This window comes from Euwallacea fornicatus, chromosome 20 (genome assembly GCF_040115645.1).
Source record: "Euwallacea fornicatus isolate EFF26 chromosome 20, ASM4011564v1, whole genome shotgun sequence".
Classification (NCBI taxonomy): domain Eukaryota; kingdom Metazoa; phylum Arthropoda; class Insecta; order Coleoptera; family Curculionidae; genus Euwallacea; species Euwallacea fornicatus.
In genome coordinates this window covers 1,192,655-1,215,565 of record NC_089560.1, presented here as the reverse complement: position 1 = coordinate 1,215,565, position 22,911 = coordinate 1,192,655, and the positions used below count along the sequence as shown (strand labels likewise).

Sequence of the window (22,911 nt, the reverse complement as noted above, 5' to 3'; positions counted from 1 at the left end):
CGCTATTTTGTGAAAATAAAACACCAATTTTGACAAGGAAAGAAAAAAAAATTATTCAAAATATTGACCACTGCTTTCTACGCATTTTGACCACCTTTCTGGCAATTTATGGACACCACGCCAATAGAAATGTGCCTCTTTGGCATCAAACCAATTAGACACCCAATTTTCTACTTCTTCGTAGGAATCGAAGTGTTGCTCAGCCAATGCGTGTCCCATCGATGAAAACAAATGGTAGTCCGAAGGAGCCAAGTCTGGTGAATACGGCGGATGGGGTAGCAACTCCCAGCCAAGTGTTTTGATGGTATCCTGGACCAGTGTTGCTTTGTGTGCAGGTGCGTTTTCATGGAGCAAAATTACCTTCCCCTGTCTTCTGGCCCGTTCTGATCGTTTTTCGAACAATGCATTGTTTAAATTAAGCAATTGTTGTCGGTAGCGAACAGTATTAACGGTTTCACCAGGTTTTAAAAGCTCGCGGTGCACCACACCTTTCTGATCCCACCAAACACACAGCATTGCCTTCTTGCCGAATCGATCAGGTTTTGCAGTCGATGTTGATGGTTGTCCCGAATCAACCTATGATTTTTTCCGTTTTAGGATTTTGAAAATGAATCCATTTTTTCATCTCCAGTAACAATTCGATGCAAAACTGATTTTCTTTCGTGCCTTTGAAGCAAAATTTCACAGGTGTTTTTTCGGTTCTCCATCTGTCTTTCCTTCAATTCCTGCGGCACCCATTTTCCACACTTTCGGATCTTTCCCATAGCTTTTGAACGATCAGAAATTGTTTGTCGTGCAACATTTAACATTTCTGCCATTTGCTTTTGACTTAAAGTGTCATCTTCATCCAATATTGATTGCAGTTCGGCGTCTTCAAACTTTTTTGGTGGTCTACCACGTTCTTCATTTTGCACATCAAAATTGTTATTTCTGAATCGTTGAAACCATCTTTTGCATGTTGCTTCTGATAAAGCATAATCACCATATGCCTCGACAAGCATTCGATGCGACTCTGCAGCACTTTTCTTCAAACGAAAGCAAAAATTAATGCTCCGCAAATCATGATTTTGTGGTACAAAATTCGACATTTTTGGCACAATGAAATAATATATTGTTATTTGTTCAAAGTCTTGATTTGTACTAAATATGTTTGTCAGTTTGCAAACCAACCAAGCAAACAAAAAAAAGGTTTGTTTACGAGAAATGCCCTATATCGAGACATTTACACCCTGACGCTCACTTCATACCGGTATACCTGGTACACAGGGTGTCCAAAATAGTGTCGGTTCAGGTTTGTTCCAAATCTAACTCCTGAAAACGCTTTGGGAACGTCACTCGAGTACCAGCTGTCGATAACAGGAAATTGACAAATTCTGCGGGGACTGCAACGTGTTTCGTTCGGTTTGTCCAAATTCGAAAAACGAACTGATGTTAGTTGTTCAATTAATAACGATGTCGGTTAAAACATTATTAATTAATTAATTAGTATTAAAATTAGTGAATCTAAATGCAAGGATCCTCAATCGATCTGAGGTAATGTATCTCAAAATACTTGGCGTTATGACGATCGGTCGCGACGTGCGCGTTGTGGATGTTTCTTAAGAAGTCTGGCTCTTCCCGTCTGAATTTTCGGAAAGTTCCGGGTCAGGAAAAGGGCGGGAGAGACCACTTCCCGGTACCGAAATCTGGTGTTCGTCACTCTAAAACACATGGGGTAGACACTGTGTTTTAGACACAAATGCAATGCCGACTGAATAGATCAATAGCAGATCTTGGAATTACATGACGGTAGAAAAAACGTGCCCTTACGGGTCTGACAAAAAACAGTCCTACTAATAAATTTTTGTCAAAAAGCTATTAACGGACGAGGAGTAACAGTTAAGCATTTATCACAGTGATTTAGTCATAATTCGTACCTTCGAGAATCACCCTTTTAATTTGCAAACAAACTGTTCAGTTGCGACGAATTTCAAAATGCATGGTGAAAATTTGTAGGTTAATTTCCAAATTAAATGTTTCAGAAAGAAAGATAAATATTTGAACGGGGTAAACACATTCAAACGGCTGCATCCTTGCGTGGTGCAAGAAAACTGCTACAGGATGACTACAGCGAAATAACCATGAATTTTTGATAAAATCTCTTCGATACATAACTCGCCGAAAAAATTTCAGGCGAGACATTCATAAAGCAGTATTCAGAGGAATGGACTTCGGATCGTGTTTCGAATTTTCGATAACCTACCTAGTTCGATAAAAATATCGTTTTATCGAAAATTTTAGTCTGCTATGTATTCGGAACGATATTTCTCTTCTTGTTTTCATAATGTCCGCATGCAGTTCATTCTTACCAACTCGTGTATGGGTGAAAAACTAATAGGAAGCACACCAGATATATAAAAAAAATAAATAAAAGACTAAAAATTTGCGAAGCACCTACCTGTTTTCAGGATCTGGGAACAGCCTGTATAGGTGCCCGTTGTTCGCGAATCAGTGGACATAGTGAACAGGTATTTCAATAAACAGGAAAACAGTCCCAAGGCAAAATCACCAACTCTAATATTCTAAGGCCCGATTTTAAAACATCACAAAACCTGATCGATAATATCAAGTTCAGTGTAGATTTAACACACTAGAAACGGCTAGACCAATTTCTAGTTTTCGCTTTCCCCTGTAGATTTAGCTATCTTAATAACACCTTATAGAAAAAAAACAAATTAAAAAAATAAAAAATAAAATAAAGCGTCAACAGGAGCGTTCGTCAGGGCTATTAGTGAAGGGTGAACGTTATTCTTAGTTTTAACTGGGAAGAGTGTGCAATTTCACGGCTGCGATAACCGCCATTTTATGTGTGAGACGTTGTTCCCAAACAACATAAAAAAAACATCCACCTCTCTGAATATGTTTCCCGCATTCAAATATCTTCCTTATTTTTGAAGATATTTAACTTCAAGTATAAGGTATAAATTTTTATTATGCGTTTCGACATTCCAACACTTCAGTTGCTAAGGGATTCAGCCCACTGAGGCTCCATATTCTGCCGTCATAGTTTTTTTTTGGCGTCACTAGAGAGCGTATAGGACATCAGCATGAAAGAGAAACAATCCCTCCCTTAACCAAATATCCAGTAATCAATTTCTATAGACCTATATTTCTTTGCATTGCTACATTCCACTACATAATATCTCTTACATGGAGCGACATGCCAAGTCTAAAGATGCACGTGAGTGGACTTGCAAGAGAGTCTCCAACTCCCGGGCCACGTCCTATATCGACTTTATAACTTTGCTATCGTGTTTCTGTAATGAGATTTAGTTGCTGGAGCATCTCCGCTGGTCCGGGCATGTCCTACACGTTTATTTTTGTTAATATTGAATTGGCTACGTGATAAACTTTCAATGACCACACACTCTGCACTTCGCGTTCGTCGTTACAAGGCGGACGTGCCTCGTTTTTGTTTGTCCCAAATAGCATTTTCAATTTCTCCCTGGACATCGGGAGTCAGTTGGGTTTTCCCCATCGATAGTAAATGGTAATTAATAATCTGTTAGCCGGATTGGATCCATTAACCTTTAAAAAAACCATGCGAAATGAATAGCCAAAACGGGTAGTGGATTTATGCCAAGTCAGGCAACATTTTTGTATAAATGCCCGCCCAATTTGAATCAATCGCTTCAATGGCGCTTTCAGTTTTGTTTTATTTTGCTAACATTCCAGAACAATATTTAAAATTGTTTCCGTTCCTGGACATGTACCTTCATTTCCATTAAATTACAATTTACATATTCCTCTGCTATTAGCCGGATACGGAGTAATTTTATAAAATAACTTCATCCAAATGGGAGTTCGTGCGTTGCAAAATTTGCACTTAACCTGTGTTTGCTCTGGCTTCGCGTTTATTTTAATTATGCATCTGAATTATTTTGTAATTGAAGAATAATTTTCCACGATAGGTACACGCGAGCTCTTCGGCCAAAATATGGCCCATTTACCTACTCAAAAGGCTGGAACCGGTGGTATAGAGGAACGCTACCGAAAATCCAAATTTGTTTTTAATTCGACGTTATGGCCTTATATTCCACGACTAGACTGGAGAATATGGTAATAATTAGGTTATCTTGAATTATACGATAACAGTTGGAATCCGCAAATTTTCTGTTAAGGCCGTCCACTTGCCCAATACTGAGGACTTCAGGACAGGAGTTTCGGATTCCTAGGTTCACAACAGAAAAAATTAGCTTGCATGAGACATGTTAACCTAGAAATTGACTTTGTTAGTGAGCAACGAATAATTGAGAATTGTCTTCACTGTCCCCAGTTTGCCGTAAAGTGAAGAAAACCACACGCAGAAGAATCCTTACAATTACCAAAGCCTTTGCTGATAAGTACCAAACTGAAGGAAGACGAAATGGGGAGTGGGGAACTCTCAAAGGGGGAGAACCCGTGGAAATATAAATTCTTATCACATACAGAGGGCACAGAAAGTATTCGTACACCGTGTTTTTTTTTATGGTAAATATATACTGAGTCCCGAAAAACGTAACTCACCCCCATTTTTTTTCAAATTCCAAGTTTCTACCTTTTATATCAGTTATTCGAATTCAATAAATTTTTCGACGCTTTAAAGTCGAGCCCGTTGGCTATTAATGTAATTGGAAGAAGGAGATTTTGTTTTTTGCTTCATGGAAATTAATGGAAAAATTTAGATTTACGTTCTTAATGAATTTTTAAACCGCTCTCTGCATCAATACAGCACTTGTGTCAAACATCTTTAATCGTTGTTGGAAAGTGCCCTTTATAGTAAACATTTTGTTTTACAATTCATCGTTTTAGCTTTAAAATTGTCGAAATCGCAGCATTTTTGCTGAAACTCTGCATTTTGCAAAGAATTCACCCCTATTAATGCACTACCGAATTCAAGTAGGCTGTGAAAAAACAATTGCCTTCCTACTTGACATTTGACATTCCGTAGCAGAAATTCCTTTTACCGCAGCGCGTAGAGTTCTTCACAACTACGAGAAATTGGAAGCGCAGCTCGAGGGGCGAGTTCCATTCGTCCCCGGAAAACGACCCCGAAAGATGATCACTTCGTGAGGCTATAGGTTTTACGTAATTGATTTTAATTTACAGTGGAGGAGCAACAAAACCTCAGGTTCGAGGTACTACAGTCGGCAAGTAAACTGTTTGTAGATGAGTGAACGGAATAAATTTTAAAGTAAGAAGGCCTGTGAAAGGTCCAAAATCATCTCTAGAGCACCGAACAAAACGAAGAAACTTCGTTGCAACCTATGAACAATGGACCATTCAAGAATAATCCCACGTCTTATTCACGGATAAATCAAAGTTTTGCCCGAATATGGTAAATGGCCAAAAGCGCCTGTGACAAAGATTGGGCAAAAGAGTTGTTTATAGAGCGCCAGCATTTTAATGGATGTTTAGCCATGATCTGGATTAGAATTTCGATGAACGGACGTACCCCGCCTCATTTTTTCCCTCCTAAGCAATCAATGACCGCGCAAATCTATATTGATGACATCTTAAAGCAGTATGTGTAATCATATGTTGAGTTATCTAGCCCTAATGTTATTCTAATGAAGCGATAATGCCAGACCACATGTAGCACGAATCGTTCTAAACTTCATAGAAACTGCTGGTGTCAACACACTGCAATAGCCCGCGTAAACTCCAGATATGAAACCAATTGAACATGCATAGGATGAATTAGGGCACACGGTACGTTCTCGCGATGGGCCTTCAGCAACTCCAGAAGAAATGCACGATACATTAGTTAAAAAGTGGAACATCATACCAGACAAGTCCAACTAAATTTAATTTCCACTATGCCAAGATTAGAATCTCTGAAACTTGCTGGAGGTGGCAATACCCGCTACTGAGGTTATTTAATTTGATGATTTTGCCTCGTTCACAACACAATTTATCAGCAAACATGTTAAACCAGTGAGTTTTGTGCTAACAATGCACTGATTTGGATTGGATTCTATGCTAAATGCAAGGTTTCAGTAAAAATGCAGCAATTTTGATCATTTTAAAGGTAAAGCAATAAATTGAAAAACAGAATGTTTGTTAAAAAAAAGTACTTTCCAAAAATGTTAAAGATTTTTAACACAAGTGCGGTATTCATGGACACGGTGGTTAAAAAAATGATAAAGAACATGAAAGCTACAAAGCTTCGAATTTGACAAAAATATTGGATGAGTCACTTCTTTTTAACTCGGTGTATATTTTCTTCAAATTCAATTTGCTGTTACACAGTAATGTGTAATCCTTGGATGGACATTTTTATATTGTTAAGAAACGAAAACAATAACGAGGCAAGGAAATTTTCAAAAATTATTATTCTCAGAAGCCAAAATAGTATACTCGCACACATAATACACACAATGCAGGAAGTCTAATTTAAGTCAGATCAACAATAATTATTAGAATTAATATTTTGTATGCATGCCCTTGGCATTAATGATTATTTAAAGCCCCCTGGGTATTAAACCAACACATTTTCTGGTCATTTTTGGACTAATTTTTGATCAACATTTTTGTAAGTGGGCAATTAGCTCCTGACGGGATCGAATTTCAGCCCTCTTTGGTTTAGTTTCCAGACAAACCTGATACGTCTGGTCACTGTGTAGAAAGCAACTCACGTGTTTTGTAAGGCAATCATTCCTTGATTATTCGGGCAGTGTTCTTGGTGTCACCGCTCCGTTGGAACAAATATAATTTCCTTATGCTCAATTTGGTAGCACATTCAGTCAGGTTACCCCGACATCCACATATTTCATAGCAATCATAATATCATCAATTCTGAAGCGATTACTCACTCCTAGGGTACTCCTGCAACCCCAAACCAAGACGTTGCCCCCTCCGTACTTAATACTTGGCATCAGATTTGCTGGATCTAGTTGTGTATGGGGTTTTCTCCAGACAAAACCTATTCCATCTAAACCGAATATGTTTACTCTCATCTGAGAATAGATTGTTTTCCGAAGAGGATGGTGGTTTATTTGCATGTGTTTTAGCAAAATCTGAACTTTTTAAAAATTTTTCTCGCTTATAAAATGATTTTTTCGAATAGTTCTTCCTTTATATTCAAATTAGTCGAGACGATTTTTTACCGTTTGTACACTTACGGTGTTTTCAAATTATGTTTGAACTTGTTTGGCCATCTCTGGAGCACTGGTTTCAGGATTTTTCTTTACTATTCCCAGAATGCCTCGAGTTTCATGCATGGCGAGCTTCCTTAGACATCCACTACATTATAAATTATCAATTGAATCATTTTTAAATTTTGACACAATGTATTGAACAGTAGTACGAGCCACTTTAAGTGTCGGCCCTATGCGTCGAACACTTAGATTTTAATGAACTAATGGCACTATTTGAACACTGCTTAGTGTTTTCAACTCTCGACCCATTTCCTATGACTATTATGCTGTTACTGATAATTTCACAAAAATTATTTTTATGATACAAAAAATCTAGAAAAATTTTAATACCATGGCGACAAATTTCGAAAAAAAGCATCTTGCAGGAAAGCTCTACGAGGATGAATACTTTTTTGGTTCCCCAAAATCATAATTTTTTGAAAATTCGTGTGACATGTTATTGTTACCATTTCATACCAATTTAAAAATTTTCATTCAAAAACACATCACTGTGCAACAACAAATTGAAATTGATGAAACTATTTAAGGAAATCATGATGTACCAACACTTTAATCACCCACTATAAATTAGAATATTTATAGTCGGTGAGGGATGTTCCAATAAGAACGCAAGATTTTAAATCTACATAAAACACCGTTTTTTGCAGCTAAATACTAAAATTTTTATCGATTTAGTATATCGACCTCTGGGAACTAAATATGAAATAACTTATTCGATAAAGTGACTGCCACGCCTTTGAGGGCACAAATGCACCCTTTTGACGAAATTTTGATTCAATTTTGGCCTTCAATCCTTGTATGGCCTTAGATTTGTTGGCATAAAAATGAATTTTCAAAAAAAAAAAACAAAGAAAAAAGTCAAGGGGTGTTAGATCACATGAGCGCGGGGGCCAATTCTTGTCTTCACGACGAGAGATGAACCGACCAATGCCGTTTGGTGATCTAATTGGTGAGTTTTCTTCGCTGCGCATGGTCTGTAGGCAAAAGTTGTTCAGTCAGTTGGATTTCGTAAAGACGGAGATGTAAGTCTTTCGCAAGAATACAATGAAGAGCGAATGTTGAAATGTTCAATTCTTGTTCACGTCAACGAATCGAGGCCCTTGCACTCTCGCCCATTTCTGGCAAGCTGATATTTTCTTCCGAACAACCCGCAGGAGGTCGTTTTTGTCTCTAACGGCAGGAATTAAACCACTGCTTTCAAATTTATCGATGATTCTTTTTACAGTTGATGAAGTAAGAACACCATTCCCACTGAAAATTGGACGCACTTTATGAATTGCACCAACCAAGCTTTCACCGTTTTGATAGTAAGATTTAACAAGCAGAAGGTGTTGCTGCACGGTATATCGCTCCACGTTTACCAACTCCCATCTGCCTTCTTTGGGCCTGGCACGCGATTTCATCCATTTATTAAATGATCACAGCCAAAATGATGCACAATTTAAGTCTTGCATTCTTATGGTAACACCTTCTGTTATAGTATATAGTATAACTTATAAAACAACATAGAGAATCGCGAAAGCAAAAAAGAGGCAAAACTGCTTAAAAGCCTTAATGGTAAAGTAAAACTAGTCCAGAGAAATTAGACGTCTAATTTTAGACATTATTTCCCTGGTGGCACAATTGAAACTATTGTTAAGCTCCTTTGATAGGTTAACGATTAATTTAAAGGCAACTGGTTAAATATTGACAAAATTAAATGCCACGGACAAAATCTAAAGCTTTGGGAAATTTACTGCGACATTATGAATTCAGCTTAAGAAATTCAGATTGGAAAATGTAGAATTTAACTTGGGCACATCGATAGAGGAAGACAATATTACGGCCGTCGGCGCAAGTTAAGTTATATTGAATGAACTGCGTGTAAAGAATAATGTGAAACGTACGCGTAGGACTGAGCACCCCTTTCTTTTGAGCCACCTCGTATTTATTTCAAGAATTTTAAATGGCCCTTTTTGTATATCGATGCCCGTAGAATTTAGAAGTGCCGTTGAGGAGATAATTCCATCCGACGGTATTCGAAAGAAAAAATGTATGAAAATTAAAAAATACAAATAGATTTCGACACTACTGAAAATTAACTATTTGCGGAGAACGTGAAACTAACACAAACGATTTGTTGTAATTAAACAAATTCTGATGTTCCTGCTTTAATTAAAAACTCGAAACAGCTACAGCCCTGATTCAATTTCCAAAGCAGGTATATATCGATGGATATAATGAAACATAGTCAGCTCACGGGAATGCATTATTTGTAGAAACATAAATAAGGGATATCGGTTCTCACTAACATGCTCAAAATAAAGCAGCTACCAGCGTTGCTATAGAAAGTACCTGGTTTTCTGTTCACCTCAATCCAATAGACGTCAAGCATACAAGATTAGGTGCCTGGTAACCTATTAAGCAGCCTATATTTTCGATGATTTATCTACCTGATGGTTACGTCCTTCCTTGTTCCGGGTTACTATCGGACTCCGGTAAACTGATAATGACCCCGATAAGCCGTCCTTTACCAAACAGCTTTATCAAATTTTCCATGACAATGGCTTCGATCCAATTTGAACCAATCCCGTTTAGAGCAGGTGGATTCTTTCGTGAGGGCTTAGTTTGGAACTAAACACAATAAAATATAATCACAAAGGCATTTTACCGGTCCGAAAACTAAATGAGTTTTCAGGTTTCCCTATTCAATTCCCGGTGAAGGTCTCCGCGGGCATCAAAATAAGTTAAAAGCCCCTGTAAAAGGTAATAATTTTGTTTTATTGTGGTGTTGTGGAATGCCGCTTTGTCTTTTTAGTTTGGAGTCAAATGCGGGAGTGAAAAAAAATGTGGAAAAAACGCAGACCCAGCATGCGAAATAAATTTCCACTGAAAATTTAATTTACGTAGTGGCTGGAAAACGCTAGAGAAATTTAGGAAGTGCGGTGTCCCACATTGTTATTGCTGTAGGGAAGTAGATAAAATAATTTTGAAACTGAACAATGCCATTTAGATTAAGTGCTATAAACGTAATTGAACAGTGCATTCTGTATAGTAATTTTTCCAACAAGAGCTGAAACCGATAGTTTTCCGGGTTCGAGAGTAGTTGCCTAAAGGACACATAACGGAGTTCGGCAAGATGCCAACGGGCCTACACAGATAAATTTTAGGGTGTTTGATATGGAAAAACCATAACTTTGAACTAAATACAGCACCAAATATACGGCGTAGCTATCTTCGTTACAAGATATGAAGTAGCATGTCTAGATGGTAGGACGATTTGCCCCATCGTCCACATAAATAGGGGTACCGGATCGAGGGAAAGATAAGACAGAATTTAATATACCGATAATTGAGTGAAACTGTTCCATGGTTACTATTTTATAAAAGAACTGCATCGCTGCCTCTAATTTCGCTCAAATGTTGGTTTAATTACGTCTGCGTTAATCTCCCCTTGAGGCAAACTCACTTTATGCACACAATGCCTCAAACCGCCCTATCATCCAAACATGCTCCTTCACAACTTCATGCCTTGTAAATATAATAGGTAGCTTTGCATAAGATATACCAAAAAAATTTAGTACGAAATTTCCTTTTTATTTATGGGTGCTAGGAGTTTCAGTTCAGAAAGTTATACTTTTCTGCACTAATTACCTGAAAGCGACTGGGATGTTTGTTCGTCAAATGGACTGTGTCAAATGCGAGTGATCACAAAAAAATATATTGTTTCTAACGGTTGGAGAAAGTGACTTTCTGCACGTCTTGAGAACGTAACTGTTTCCTCACTCAAAAAAAAAAAAAAAATGTCGCGAAAAAGTAGAAATTCCTGCATTGAAAAGAGAGCAAAAAATTGCCCTTTCGCCCAGGCGAGTACAAAAAGTATATATGCATAGTTTTTGCTATTTTTAATACAAATTTGTTTCTTCTATATCATTGATTATACACAATATTGCAATCGAATGGTGTGCGAAATTTTAATTAATCACAACTCTTGAAATCCAATTTCTCCTCCATTATGGTTTGAATATTTAATACGAACTGCCACTTTTCACTAATAAAATTTAATTATAGTTTGCAATATTGGAATCCTAATGACGTAGGCGTTTTTTGAATATTTTAAAATTACGAATTTCCCCTGAAATCTCCACAACTGAGCTAATCCTTGAAACCAGGAAGTGCGTCATATTCCGCATTTTGGAAACATTAAAAAAAAAAAAAAATTTGGAAGTGTTCAAAAAAATTTTTTGAACACTCTCTCAAACTCAGAAGGAAAGTAGTTTAGGCGTAAGAATCTGATCTCTTCTAAACTTCAAATAGAAACTACACAGAATACCTATTTCAAGCGGTCGTCCAGACTTTCCAGTCCAGTTTTATCATGACATCATCACAGCAACTACTCGTCTACAGAATTTCGACCATCCCCTTCGTAGTAATATCTCAAAATATTGATCGGATATCGCACTCCAGGGGTTTTTATTTTTTATGTTCTCTTTAAATACAAAAGGCTTTTTACGATCCTATTTTGTGGACAAAAGTGAGTCATTATGCTGCAAATACAATAAAGCCGGTAGTAACATATGTGTTTTCTGTGGAGGACATTAATTTCTTTTAAAAACGTGATTAGGGTATTTTAGAGGTACTTTAATTTTGATTCAAAAGTTAAATTAATAGTCGAGTAACGTGAAATCGGACATAAAATATTATATCTAACTCGTAAGCAAGGAAATTTTATTTGACTCATCCATTTATGGACCCGCTCGCAAGTTCGTCAAGTCATAAACTGATTCATCTCATAAAACCCAAACAGATTTTGAATTAGGAACTTGCAAATGCCCATAAGTGGGTTTTTCTACACGACAAATTAATTTTTAGTCTGTGTTATAAGTTAGCCGATTAGTGGTCACACAATGGTGTCGTCACAAGTCTGGAAATGCCTAGAATACTTAATTTGCACAATCTAGAAGACTAAAACACGCAAGTTCGCCAAATTACCTTTTCTATGTCGTAGAGTTCGGAGGATTAGAATACTTAAAAATTATGTCAACGCTAATAAAATAGGTCGATTTTATTTATCTCTGCAAGACACAGATTATTCCAACTAACCGCTAGATAAGAAAGGAATTTTTCGATAAATTTGACGCATCTAAAAACGTTCATGGAAATATTGTACATTCAAACGTGTTAACAGAAACTTGCATTTTTCCCAGTATTAAAAAAAAAACAAAAAAGTTAACTAAAAATCCTATAGCACAAAAAGATGCGTCAATTGAATCGCCCTATTTGCTTATCCCTTGCAGCTTAAAAATAGATCACTGATTTCTCTTGCAAATTCAGTTAAGGCCATCGTAAAAAATAGTCAATATTGTAGTAACTTCTAAAAATTCTTCACCAGAAGACTCTTATACATGGTGTCCCAGGGAGAAGTGCCACCCTGAATACTTTTCTATCTTTTGTTAAGAAAAACGATAGAACACGTTAACTTTGATAGGGAGGGGAACATCATTTGATCTCTACCCCTGGCAACCACCCCTTTTAAATTTTCAAACTGGAAGGGGGGATTCTATTATAATTAGTGTGAAAGATAATTTAACTCTCTACATGATCAGACTTCAATCGTTTTTGTACACCGATCTTAGAAAAAATTAAACAAAAACGAAATAACTGGATTTTAACCATTTTTACTGACATTTCATTTGGCTTCCATGCACATGTACAGCTCATCCTCAAAACAAGGTCGCACATTATCTGACATTGCTGGTATTATTGATCTGCACTCTTCGACGATTCGGGCACGTAACTCCTCAAGGGAATCAGATTGTGTGTCATACATTTTGCTCTTCAAATGTCCCCATAAGAAAAAATCTAGGGGACTACATTCAGGGAATCGCGCGGGCCACTCCACTGAACCTCTTCTGCTAATCGATCTTCCAGAAAAGTCCTCATCTATAAATTATCTGATGGCAGCAGTGTAGTGTGGAAGAGGTGCTTCACCTTGTTGAAAACCGAATTGTTGTTTTAAGGGAGATGGACTCTAGTTTAAGTATTTTAGGTGTTCTGGGAAATATGGCGTTTTGTAGAATTTGTAGACAGTTTTCGTCATTTAAGCTTCCAGGGATGAAGAATGGTCTAACCATGTGATTACTCAAAATCCTTGCCCTAACGTTAAATTTTTTAGGTTATTGAGTATGGGTCTAGGAAAAAATAAGAAGTGACGTCACTCCAATAATAACCGTTATGCGTGTTAACTTCGCTATTTAAAAAAAACGAAGATTCTCTAGAAAATGTTGCATTATACAATAAATATTTCTTTAAATCTAATGTGTTACCGAAGGATTTTCAGAATTCTAATCGACGGTTGAAATCATCCTCATATACTTCCTGTATTGGTTTTATGACATAACGATGCTATTTTACTTTTTTTTTAATTGTATGAACAGTACTTTTTGGAATGCCGGATTTCTTAGCAACCTTTTGTACACACGTTCTGTTGTCCATTTAAACATGTCTAAGAACCGAAATTGCGATTTCCTCACCGTCCATTAGACCGTCAACTTCGTTTTTTTTTTTATTTTGGATGGAATCAGTCTCATGAAATTTCATTAGCAAGTTAGATACATAACGGTGGTGTACCATTTTGTCAAGATAATCTAAATTGAAGACACGAACTGCCGCTTTTCAGAATGTTTTTTTTTTTGTATCGCAGCCTTACAATCTGAATTCTCTATTGTAACGTGTAAACCGTTTTAATCGAATTTCAAATTGAACCAACTGCAAAGTGAAAAGGAAAATTGTTCCTCCAAATAAATTAAGATTTATTGACTTAAAATGGAATTTTAGAAATCTCATTGTTACTGGTACATTTGAGACGTTTTGAGTGTAACTGTACACTTTCAGCATTCATCACAGTAACATTTATGGTTAAAATCAAATTATTTGGTTTTTCTACGAGACCAACGTACAAAAATAAAAAAATAAAAACTTCACCGTGTACACCATAAAATTACGTTTCAAACAATGTATACCACAACCCTTCTTCCAATTTGAAAATTGCAAAGGAGTGATGTACAGGGGTGAAGAGATTACATTTCGAAAACAACTTTTTCACCAAACGATGTCGTATCAAAGTTGACGTGTTTGAGCATTTTCTTTAACAAACAACAGAAAAGATATTCACGGTGGATATTTCTCCCTGGGACATCCTGTATCGATACAAATAAAGGCTACTTTGCCTTAGCTGTTCACGCGTCTTGCAAGCATTAATGCTGAACATAGAGCTTCAGCGGTCTTACTCCTGGCAAAATCGATACTCTTTCCATGTTGACACAATAAACTTATGGAAGAACTTCTGAGGGAAAATGAAATTAATAACAACAAATTCTGAACTTTCCTCCCATTGAACTTTCACAAGGATTTTTTAACAGTTCGTAGCGGAATATTTCTGAGAAAAATACTGTATTGGTATTTATTATAAGTTTTCTTTCCGAACATTTTTGTCGAAGCATTATATCCTGCACACACTTCGGCAAGTTCAAACTTGCCCTTACACGACAACTTGTCGCTAATGTTTTCCATGATCTTAAAGGACAGACATAAGAAAAGCGCAATATTTTTAAGGAGTGCTCAGCATTGAAAGGCGCGTCACGTATTGACCAAGAGGCGCCTCGGTGCCTCTTTACTGGATCTTAAATGCTTTTTGCAGATCAAATATCTAGCTATGAAAAACGAGAAAGCTTATATTCATTGTCATCCCTTTAAAATTATGAGTCGCTGTTTCACCGTATAATTCGTCTGGATACACTCAGAATTTGAAAAACATCGTTGGATTAAATATACGCAGAGAGGCATCGATAACGTAACTAACATAAAACATAAACAAACAACATGTCCACACAAATTATGCATACACAGAAAGGCATGTTTTGTAGTTGTGTAAAACATGGTAGCGAGTTTACAACAGAGGTACAACGAATTCACAGACAAAACACAGTACAACACTGAGCAGGACTTACTCATCTAAACGATTTTATGGATAATTTTTCCAGGATGATAATTTTTGGTTATTTGTTTGGCCTCAACCTCACCTGAAAAAGAAATGCATTGTCTGTTATAACATAGAAAATTACTTAAAAATAGTGCTGATGCTGACAGGAATTTATATTTCCTTATGGAGGGGGAATGATATAAAATATCTAGCCCGCCTGGACGTGAAAAGGGGACCTACCCTTTTAATCACTCTGCTCTTTGTACGCCCTGAACAAAGAGGGGATAAGAGATAGAGAAATTGAAAAGGCATTTTCATTGAAAATAAAATTGTTTTTTTGACGATTATGAACCGGCAAACCTTTGTATGTTTCCACTTCCGGATCTTTATTAATTTCATAAAGTCGACAACAAACTTGCAAGACTCTTCCCAAAATCGCTGATTGCAAAAGCGAATTAGCACTGATGGCAGCGAATGATAAAAAGTGAAATATCTGGCATTTTCCCTCGAATACTGCAGCAAAAGCGAAATAAGCTTGTGATTAAAAATGTAAAACAGCTCGTAAATTTCCCTTTACATTTGACATTAATATCTCATAATTGCTTGCCTGAAGCCTGACGGTGCAAAAGGCAAGTTTAATATTTCGGTTAACTATGAAAAATCTGGGATGAGCTCATTAAGGCCAAGTTTAACAGCGGGAGATAAGACTTATCAACCAAAAATGTGCTAAAAAAAAATGCAATTGATTTCAATTTTTTATTAATTTAACTTGAAAAATGAAATATTTTCTCGCCTGCCTTCTGGGACGTAATAACTCTATTTTATTGATTTGATGTTTAGGGTTAGAATGCACCAAACCTACCGACTTCACATATTCAATTAAATTTTAATATCTCGGAAATTGCGCTCTAAAAACAATGCGAAGCCTTTATATTGGACATCAAAATTGTGAAATATAACCAACGCGGAGAAATTTAGGGTTTTGTTAGTGCCACTTTAATGAAATGTCGGAAGCCTGTAAACTAATTGATTTAAGACGGAAATAAGGGCGGTATAATTTTTTTTCCACAGAAAACGAAATTGTTGTAATATCCAGTAGTTAAGACTACGAAGGCCAAGAGCGAACTGACAGAAAAATCTATACATAATACAATCATTTGTCTGTACATATGGTTTGCAAATAATCGAAGCCCCATACCATTTAGAGGAGAATCCCCTACCAGATCCACAGCAAAAGTCAGGAAGCATATTGCAGCCTTTTGTCCAGCTGAGTTTGCTAGCAGTTCAGTTTCCGGGATAATCAAGAGGGTACCAGTAACCAATAGATTGGAGGGCTATGATGTATGTAAGAAAATCTGGACAGAAGGAATGGGCCCATATCACTTTAATCCACCAAAAGCCATTGGTGTCTTTTTTTCTTAATTACTTTTTTTGATATTGTAATACGTGATTTATTACAAAAAATTGTGGATATTTTAACTTATTTTTCATCTAAGTATCCACAAGCTTTCAGGACCATGGAGTGAATAGAGATACTGGGTGGGGTAAAAAAAATAGTTGAAAAATGCAATAAATAATATAATGAAACTCAATTTAACTTAACCATGGCCAAACGCGACAAAACCTAAACTAACCTAACTTAACCGTTCTTATCGAAATGAAAACAAACATATACCATTATTGATAAACAGTTAAAATACACATGGTGTGTTTGGCAATGGTTAGATTAGGTTTCATTATATTATTTATAAGATTTTTCAACTGTTTTTTTTTTGTTTATTTTACCCCACCCGATACCGCTATTTCCATATATAAAGCCTACAGATAATTATATAGAATATAAATTAAAAAATCGGCAATATTTTCTAATCAGGTATTGCAATATCAAAGAAGTCATTTATTCAACGAAGAAACCTATAACTTTTGGTGGGTTAAAGTGATATGCCATCGAAGGAATTAATACCATATAAATTTTGATAAGCTCATATTATCAAATAGAGCATTCTTCCAATCCACAATTTCCAGTTTATACAGCGTGGCCCATTTCCCTCTCGACTACTATAGCTCGGTTATTAATGGAAGTGGCATTTTGATATTGTACATACTTTACCTATGTCTTGGGACGTTCCTCGCGAAAATATTTATAAATAAACTGGGTGACCTAAAAGAGCGTGACGATACCGAACAATTCTTTCATGGGACACCCGATATTTTTTCACATTTAAGTGATTTCTGTAATTGTCTACAAATTCCTAAAATTTTGTTGAAATAGGTCAGATAATATCGACGAACAAAAACTGAAAACTTAAAAAAATGGCATTTGAACTTCTGGTTTGGAAAGTTAATCAAAAAACTGAAATAATGTCTATTTAAAGACACTATACGAAGTGGTCATCAAGGATGGTTCAATAGTTTTATTTAAAAAGTTGCGATTATCGATATTATACAGAATGTTCAGAAATTAGAGTCAAATTTTTAAAACTTTAAATTATTTTATTTTTCTTATTTTAAATTGGGCCCTCCGTGTATTTTGATCTAGTTCTTTGTAGAATTCAATTTTTCTAATTGCACGTCTGTCGCAGTTCCTAACATGTCAAAAGTTATTCGCCGAAAACCATCCCAATAGTAATTAATATGAATAACAAATTATGGTGACTGTGAAAACGAATTATTCATAGAACTTTTGTCCGGATGTCTTCGGTCTGGCTAACGCTGAGCATTCTCCTAATACGAAGGTCATGTCCACGAACTCTTATCGATTGCACTGCACGACAAAAGAAAAATTAGATTTATAATATTTAGAACTTAACTCGTTAATAATGCGATGTTAACATTCTTTAACATTGCAATAAAAATATTAATAACGTAAAATTTGTTCAGGGCTATCTTCGACTTTTTCATACTTCGCAGAGAGTTACAAGGCCTTTTCATAATCGTTTTAATTTGTGTCTTTAAAAGAATTTTCTTTCGATTTGTAATAGTTTTAAGATAATTGTAATTATAAAATGAGTTCTATGAATAATTCTTTTTGCGTGGCCCCCTCAATTTTCCTATTCATTTTAATTACTATTGGAATGGTTTTCGGCGAATAACTTTTGACATGTTGGGAATTGCGACAAAGACGTAATTAGAAAAATGTTAGTTTTTGAATTCTATAAAGAACTACGTTAAAACAAAGGGCGGCCCCAGTCTAAAACAAGAAAAGTAAAATACTGCAAAATTTGAAAAATTTGACTGTAAATTTTGGACACCCTGTACAATATCGATCATCGTAAGTTTTTTTACTAAAATTATTAAACCATGCTTAATCAGCACCTCGTATAATTGTTTTAAATGGATTTTTGTTCTATTTTTTATTAATTTTTTAATGCCAATTTAATGTTTTAGTTTTGAATTCGCTTCGCCTGAATTATCCAACCGATTTCGACGATATCACAATATCAACATCAGTCTTTCAATAATAACCCAGCTATAAAAAAAGGGGGGATGAAATACGCCACCATGCATTTCCCTTGAAGGACATAGTGGACTATCAGACCGATCCGAGTTGAGAGTTCTGTAATTTTTCCCAAAATTTCGAATTTCGTTTCCTAGCTAATGAGCCTTATTTTCCCAAAAATATCGTTTTAACAGACTTTAAGCGATACGATAACATAATTGGGGTTGACAAAACTAACATTTGCTTTGGGTCTTATCTTCGCAAATTCCATGCAGTCAACCTAAGCGCAGTTGACAACATTCCACCTGACCCGCTTAAAATTTGCTGTTAATTAATTATCCACATGCCCTAATGCGTTCGAGAGTCCTCGTGCATTACAGGCAGATTACTATCAGTTTGCAGGACATCAATCAGGTCCTGATCGGGCATGTTCTGTTCTGAGCTCGCGACAAATGAAATTTATCGCCTGAACAATATTCAGATTGGTTGTTACACGAAATTAAGTTGCTCTAGTGCAAGTGATGGTCCCCCGAATAATTAATCGACCAAATTCAGTTTTAAAGCCTTCGTATTTAGCTACACTAGCGCCCCTTTAAGATCTATTGGTGACGAATGGGAATCGTATCCAGTCGGATTGTGCAAGAAATCTACCAAATTACCTATAGAAAAATAATTTACATGAAAGGGCAATAAATTTTCCGAAATATATTCAAAGCAAACGCAGCAAGTTTGAGCATAAACTCAAAAGTTTAGGCTACAGGAAAGCATCCAGCGCATCCAAAGCGCTGGTTTAATCTAATAAAACCTCCAAATTTATATAGGAATGTCCTCGTAAAACCGATTCCTTTGTAAACACCGTATCGTCCAAGTATTTATTGGACATCGGGACGCATTTTTGGAAGTTATAAACGAGCGAGTAATCGCGGTTTGGCGTTGTTATGGCCATCATGTTTTTGGCGTTATAGTCCGGCAAAAACCAGACGAGGAGATCTCGTTTTATGGGAGCTATAAAGATTCCCTGCTAACGAAGTTTCTGAATCCTAGGCTCCGAATATTAGGTAAATTTAGGTCAGCGGACAGTTTTGATTGCCCTTGCAATGACCCAAAAGTAATCAATACACGAGCCCCAAGATTCCAAATGGCACGCCAGTGAAAATTCTGTGGGTCCAAGTTAATCTTTAAAATCTCTTTTTGTGTATGCCTAGTTCCTGCGGTCATTAAAATCGGATTAGAGGAGCTTTTTACGAAAATTAGAAGCCCATTTGTCAGATTCGGATAGAGCTTATAACCGTTTATCAAACTTTTATGTGAATAGCGGAATGTTGAAGTTGGAAGACGCTACGAAACAGAGCGCCAACTAATGTTGCGCCTTCTTTCCGGGCAATTCTTTAACGGAACTCCGCACGGAATCTAACCAACAATGTAAACTACCATCTAAATCTTAAATTACAGAAAGTAAAACGTTAGTTACATAAGAGATTGAATTTATAGCGACAATAAGATAAACAGGCGAGCGCTTAAGCCAGCGAAGTGTATGATCTGAGCAAAGTAATGTTTTCAATGTGAAATCGAAACGACCACGTCCGGAAAAATTCCAGCTGGATTTTTTCTGGATATAGTTTTTTAGTTGCGGTTTCCATTCTTTAGGTGGGCCTTGTCGACAAGCCGATAGATATTCCGTTGTGCATTGATGCGTTGAGAAAGTTATTTTTCTTACAAGTGTGAAAAGTGATACCACACAGCCAAGAACTGGAAAGGAGCTTCGCTCAAAAATGAGGAAAAATATGTTTTGCCACGAGCGTATTGTGACCTTAGACGCTCTATTTGGTGAAGCGATGCGACCGGTAATCGGCATGGGAGAGTGACTATCAATGTCGCTTCACTAGGTATTACCGGCAAATTAACAAATAGCACGTTAGAATTCTCCTCGGAAATTACATCAAAATGACGTGTATTTGTGTCATTTCCCGGGGAACGTTCTACTCCTCAGTCGTTACATCAACTAAAGTCATTAGACCAATTTTACATGTACTTAACTATACGATCCATTGTTTCAACCATACATATTCCTAATTGAACCGACGTTATAGCTGTCCTCGTTTTGGATTATTGAATAGATACGAAATTATTAAATAAAATGTTAAAAATACCCTCCCCTATACAATTGAGTATCTACATGATTGAGAATAATTTACAGGCAGAGAAGAATCGACAAAATAACATAACTTTCGATCTTACTGACAAATAATTTAAAAAAATGTTCATTCAAATATCGAAAAAAAAAATGCATCCTGTTAGCTTTGTTATTCACGTCGTACCTCTTGAGTCTGTTAGACGTTGAAACGCTACTTAAACCACAGACGTGAACTAACAAATTAACATTATGCCCGCCTTTGATGCTGACCGCATTACTTTAAGTTATGCATAATATGGATGTTGTAAATTCGACGTAAAATGTAAAATCTGTTTCGTAATATATATCGTACACAGAAAAACCTATATGTTGATTGAAAAACTCCAGGGTCTATGATAAATCACTCGTCGGTCTAAATTCTTGCGAAGTTTGTCTCGTGGGATCTATATTTTATTTTTAGTACTTAGCAATAGAGCCGAATGAATTTAGGGTAACAGCCTAGAGAAGACGAATGTTTAGGGAGTCTAAAAGGACTCGGTAAAGCTGAAATATCGTTAAAACTTTCGATTGAATAAAATAATTTTACAATTTAATATAAAGTCGTCTGGCACTGACTTCAATGGTGAAGATCTAGTAGTAAAATTCCTAAGATTGGCCTCGAGACTTGTACGAACTGCCACCTCCGTTATTTTTTACGATGAACAAAATTAGGCTCACGACCGAAAACACGTTAATCGGGATGTCGAAGGGGATGCTCAAAATCAATATTGTTTGTAAACTGAATACTACCCTACACTTCCAGCTAACCCAGGTTAAGAATAATTATGGCACCCCTACATTGACGCATAAAATTTTAATGATCTGCAAAGCCCTAATGCAATAATGTGAAGAAAATGAAGTTTGATTCATTTATTGACGGATTGTCTAAAAGAATATAAACTTATTTTTGTATTCTCGACTGACTTTTCGAATCGCCTGAATGGGGGATAATCCCATTTCTGAGGCTCTGGACGCAATTGTTAAAAGTCTAAATTTTGATCATCCAGCTATGAGCATTGCTCTTCAAGTTCTTATAACGTCTATCATAAGAGAATAATTTTATAGTTAACGAACAAACTTCACCTATCCTATTCAGTCTTCAAAAATCTCACACCAGAGATATATTTCTTTAGGAAACTGAGTATTACCTTCTCTCAATACATAAAGATTTCCATTGTCCCGGTAACGACAGATCATTTATATGGTAAAAACAATATTGTCTCGTAATTTCCTTCAATTTTGATAATTTTATATTCTCTAGTCATTTCTTCACAGTAATCGTTCATAATCGTCTTCAAAAAGTTTTCGAAGAACGGTAAGCTTAAAGCCAGTTTGGGAGCATTGTGATTTGAATTAGCTGAGATATTTGATAACTTAGCGATTTTTAGAATAATTATTGGATATTGACTGTAATGTTAAAGCAATAGGGAAGAGCATTTAGAAAAAGAAAAAGAAGAAATTTTCCATTAATAGAACGAATGCTTTATTGTACGTATACCATGTGTCAATTTCAAAACTTTACATTGCCTATAACTCTAAAAATGAACATTTTTTTGGAGCATTTAAAAACCGTGTTGACAGCATGGAAGGTGTTTACTAGTAGCTGCAAGTTTCTAGGTGTACCCCTAAGGGGAGTAGGTAGTCCTAATTTAAAATTTTAAATAGCAACCCCAATCAGGTGATACCTCATTTTAAAGGTCTTGTAAATTATTATACGTATCAAAAAACTAGTTAAAAAAAAAAATTTGAGAGGTTGCAGCATTTTTAATTCAGAAATATCATATTAAAATATTCACAAAAACTGTTCAAAATGATCACCATTTTTTTCCAAACAAAAAAATAGTCGAGTATAAACTTATTCCCCCCACATTTTCGAATGTTTCAGGGGTAATAGATTGACAATCGGTCGATGCTGTAAATCTTGCAAAATGATCGGCTTAGTTTCGCAAACGAAAGATTTGGTGTTATTAAAGAAAAAAAATCGAGAGATGTTGAATCCGGCGATCGCGGTGGCCATTCTATTGCTCTACTGCGACCAACCCATGTCCTTGGATAAAGATAATTTAGCCACTGTCTTGTTTCTAGGGCGTAATGCGGTGAAGCACCATCCAGTTGACGATGTAAGAGATTTTCATCTAATTGCAAGTCGTTATCGATTTGA

General features: G+C 36.1%; 1 protein-coding gene across 12 annotated transcripts in view; it reads right to left on the bottom strand.

The window, feature by feature from the left end:
* The window catches only part of bru3 (bruno 3), a 457,921-nt gene that overhangs the window by 388,375 nt on the left and 46,635 nt on the right, over positions 1 to 22,911 (bottom strand). For 10 of the 12 annotated variants that reach the window (XM_066294016.1, XM_066294020.1, XM_066294017.1 and 7 more), the window contains exon 2: positions 15,167 to 15,238. The exons of the other annotated variants lie outside the window; for them this stretch is intronic. In XM_066294016.1, the coding sequence (XP_066150113.1) occupies positions 15,167 to 15,170 (4 nt within the window). In that variant the 5' untranslated portion in view covers positions 15,171 to 15,238. The remainder of the gene's footprint in view (positions 1 to 15,166; positions 15,239 to 22,911) is intronic. 12 annotated transcript variants of the gene reach the window in all.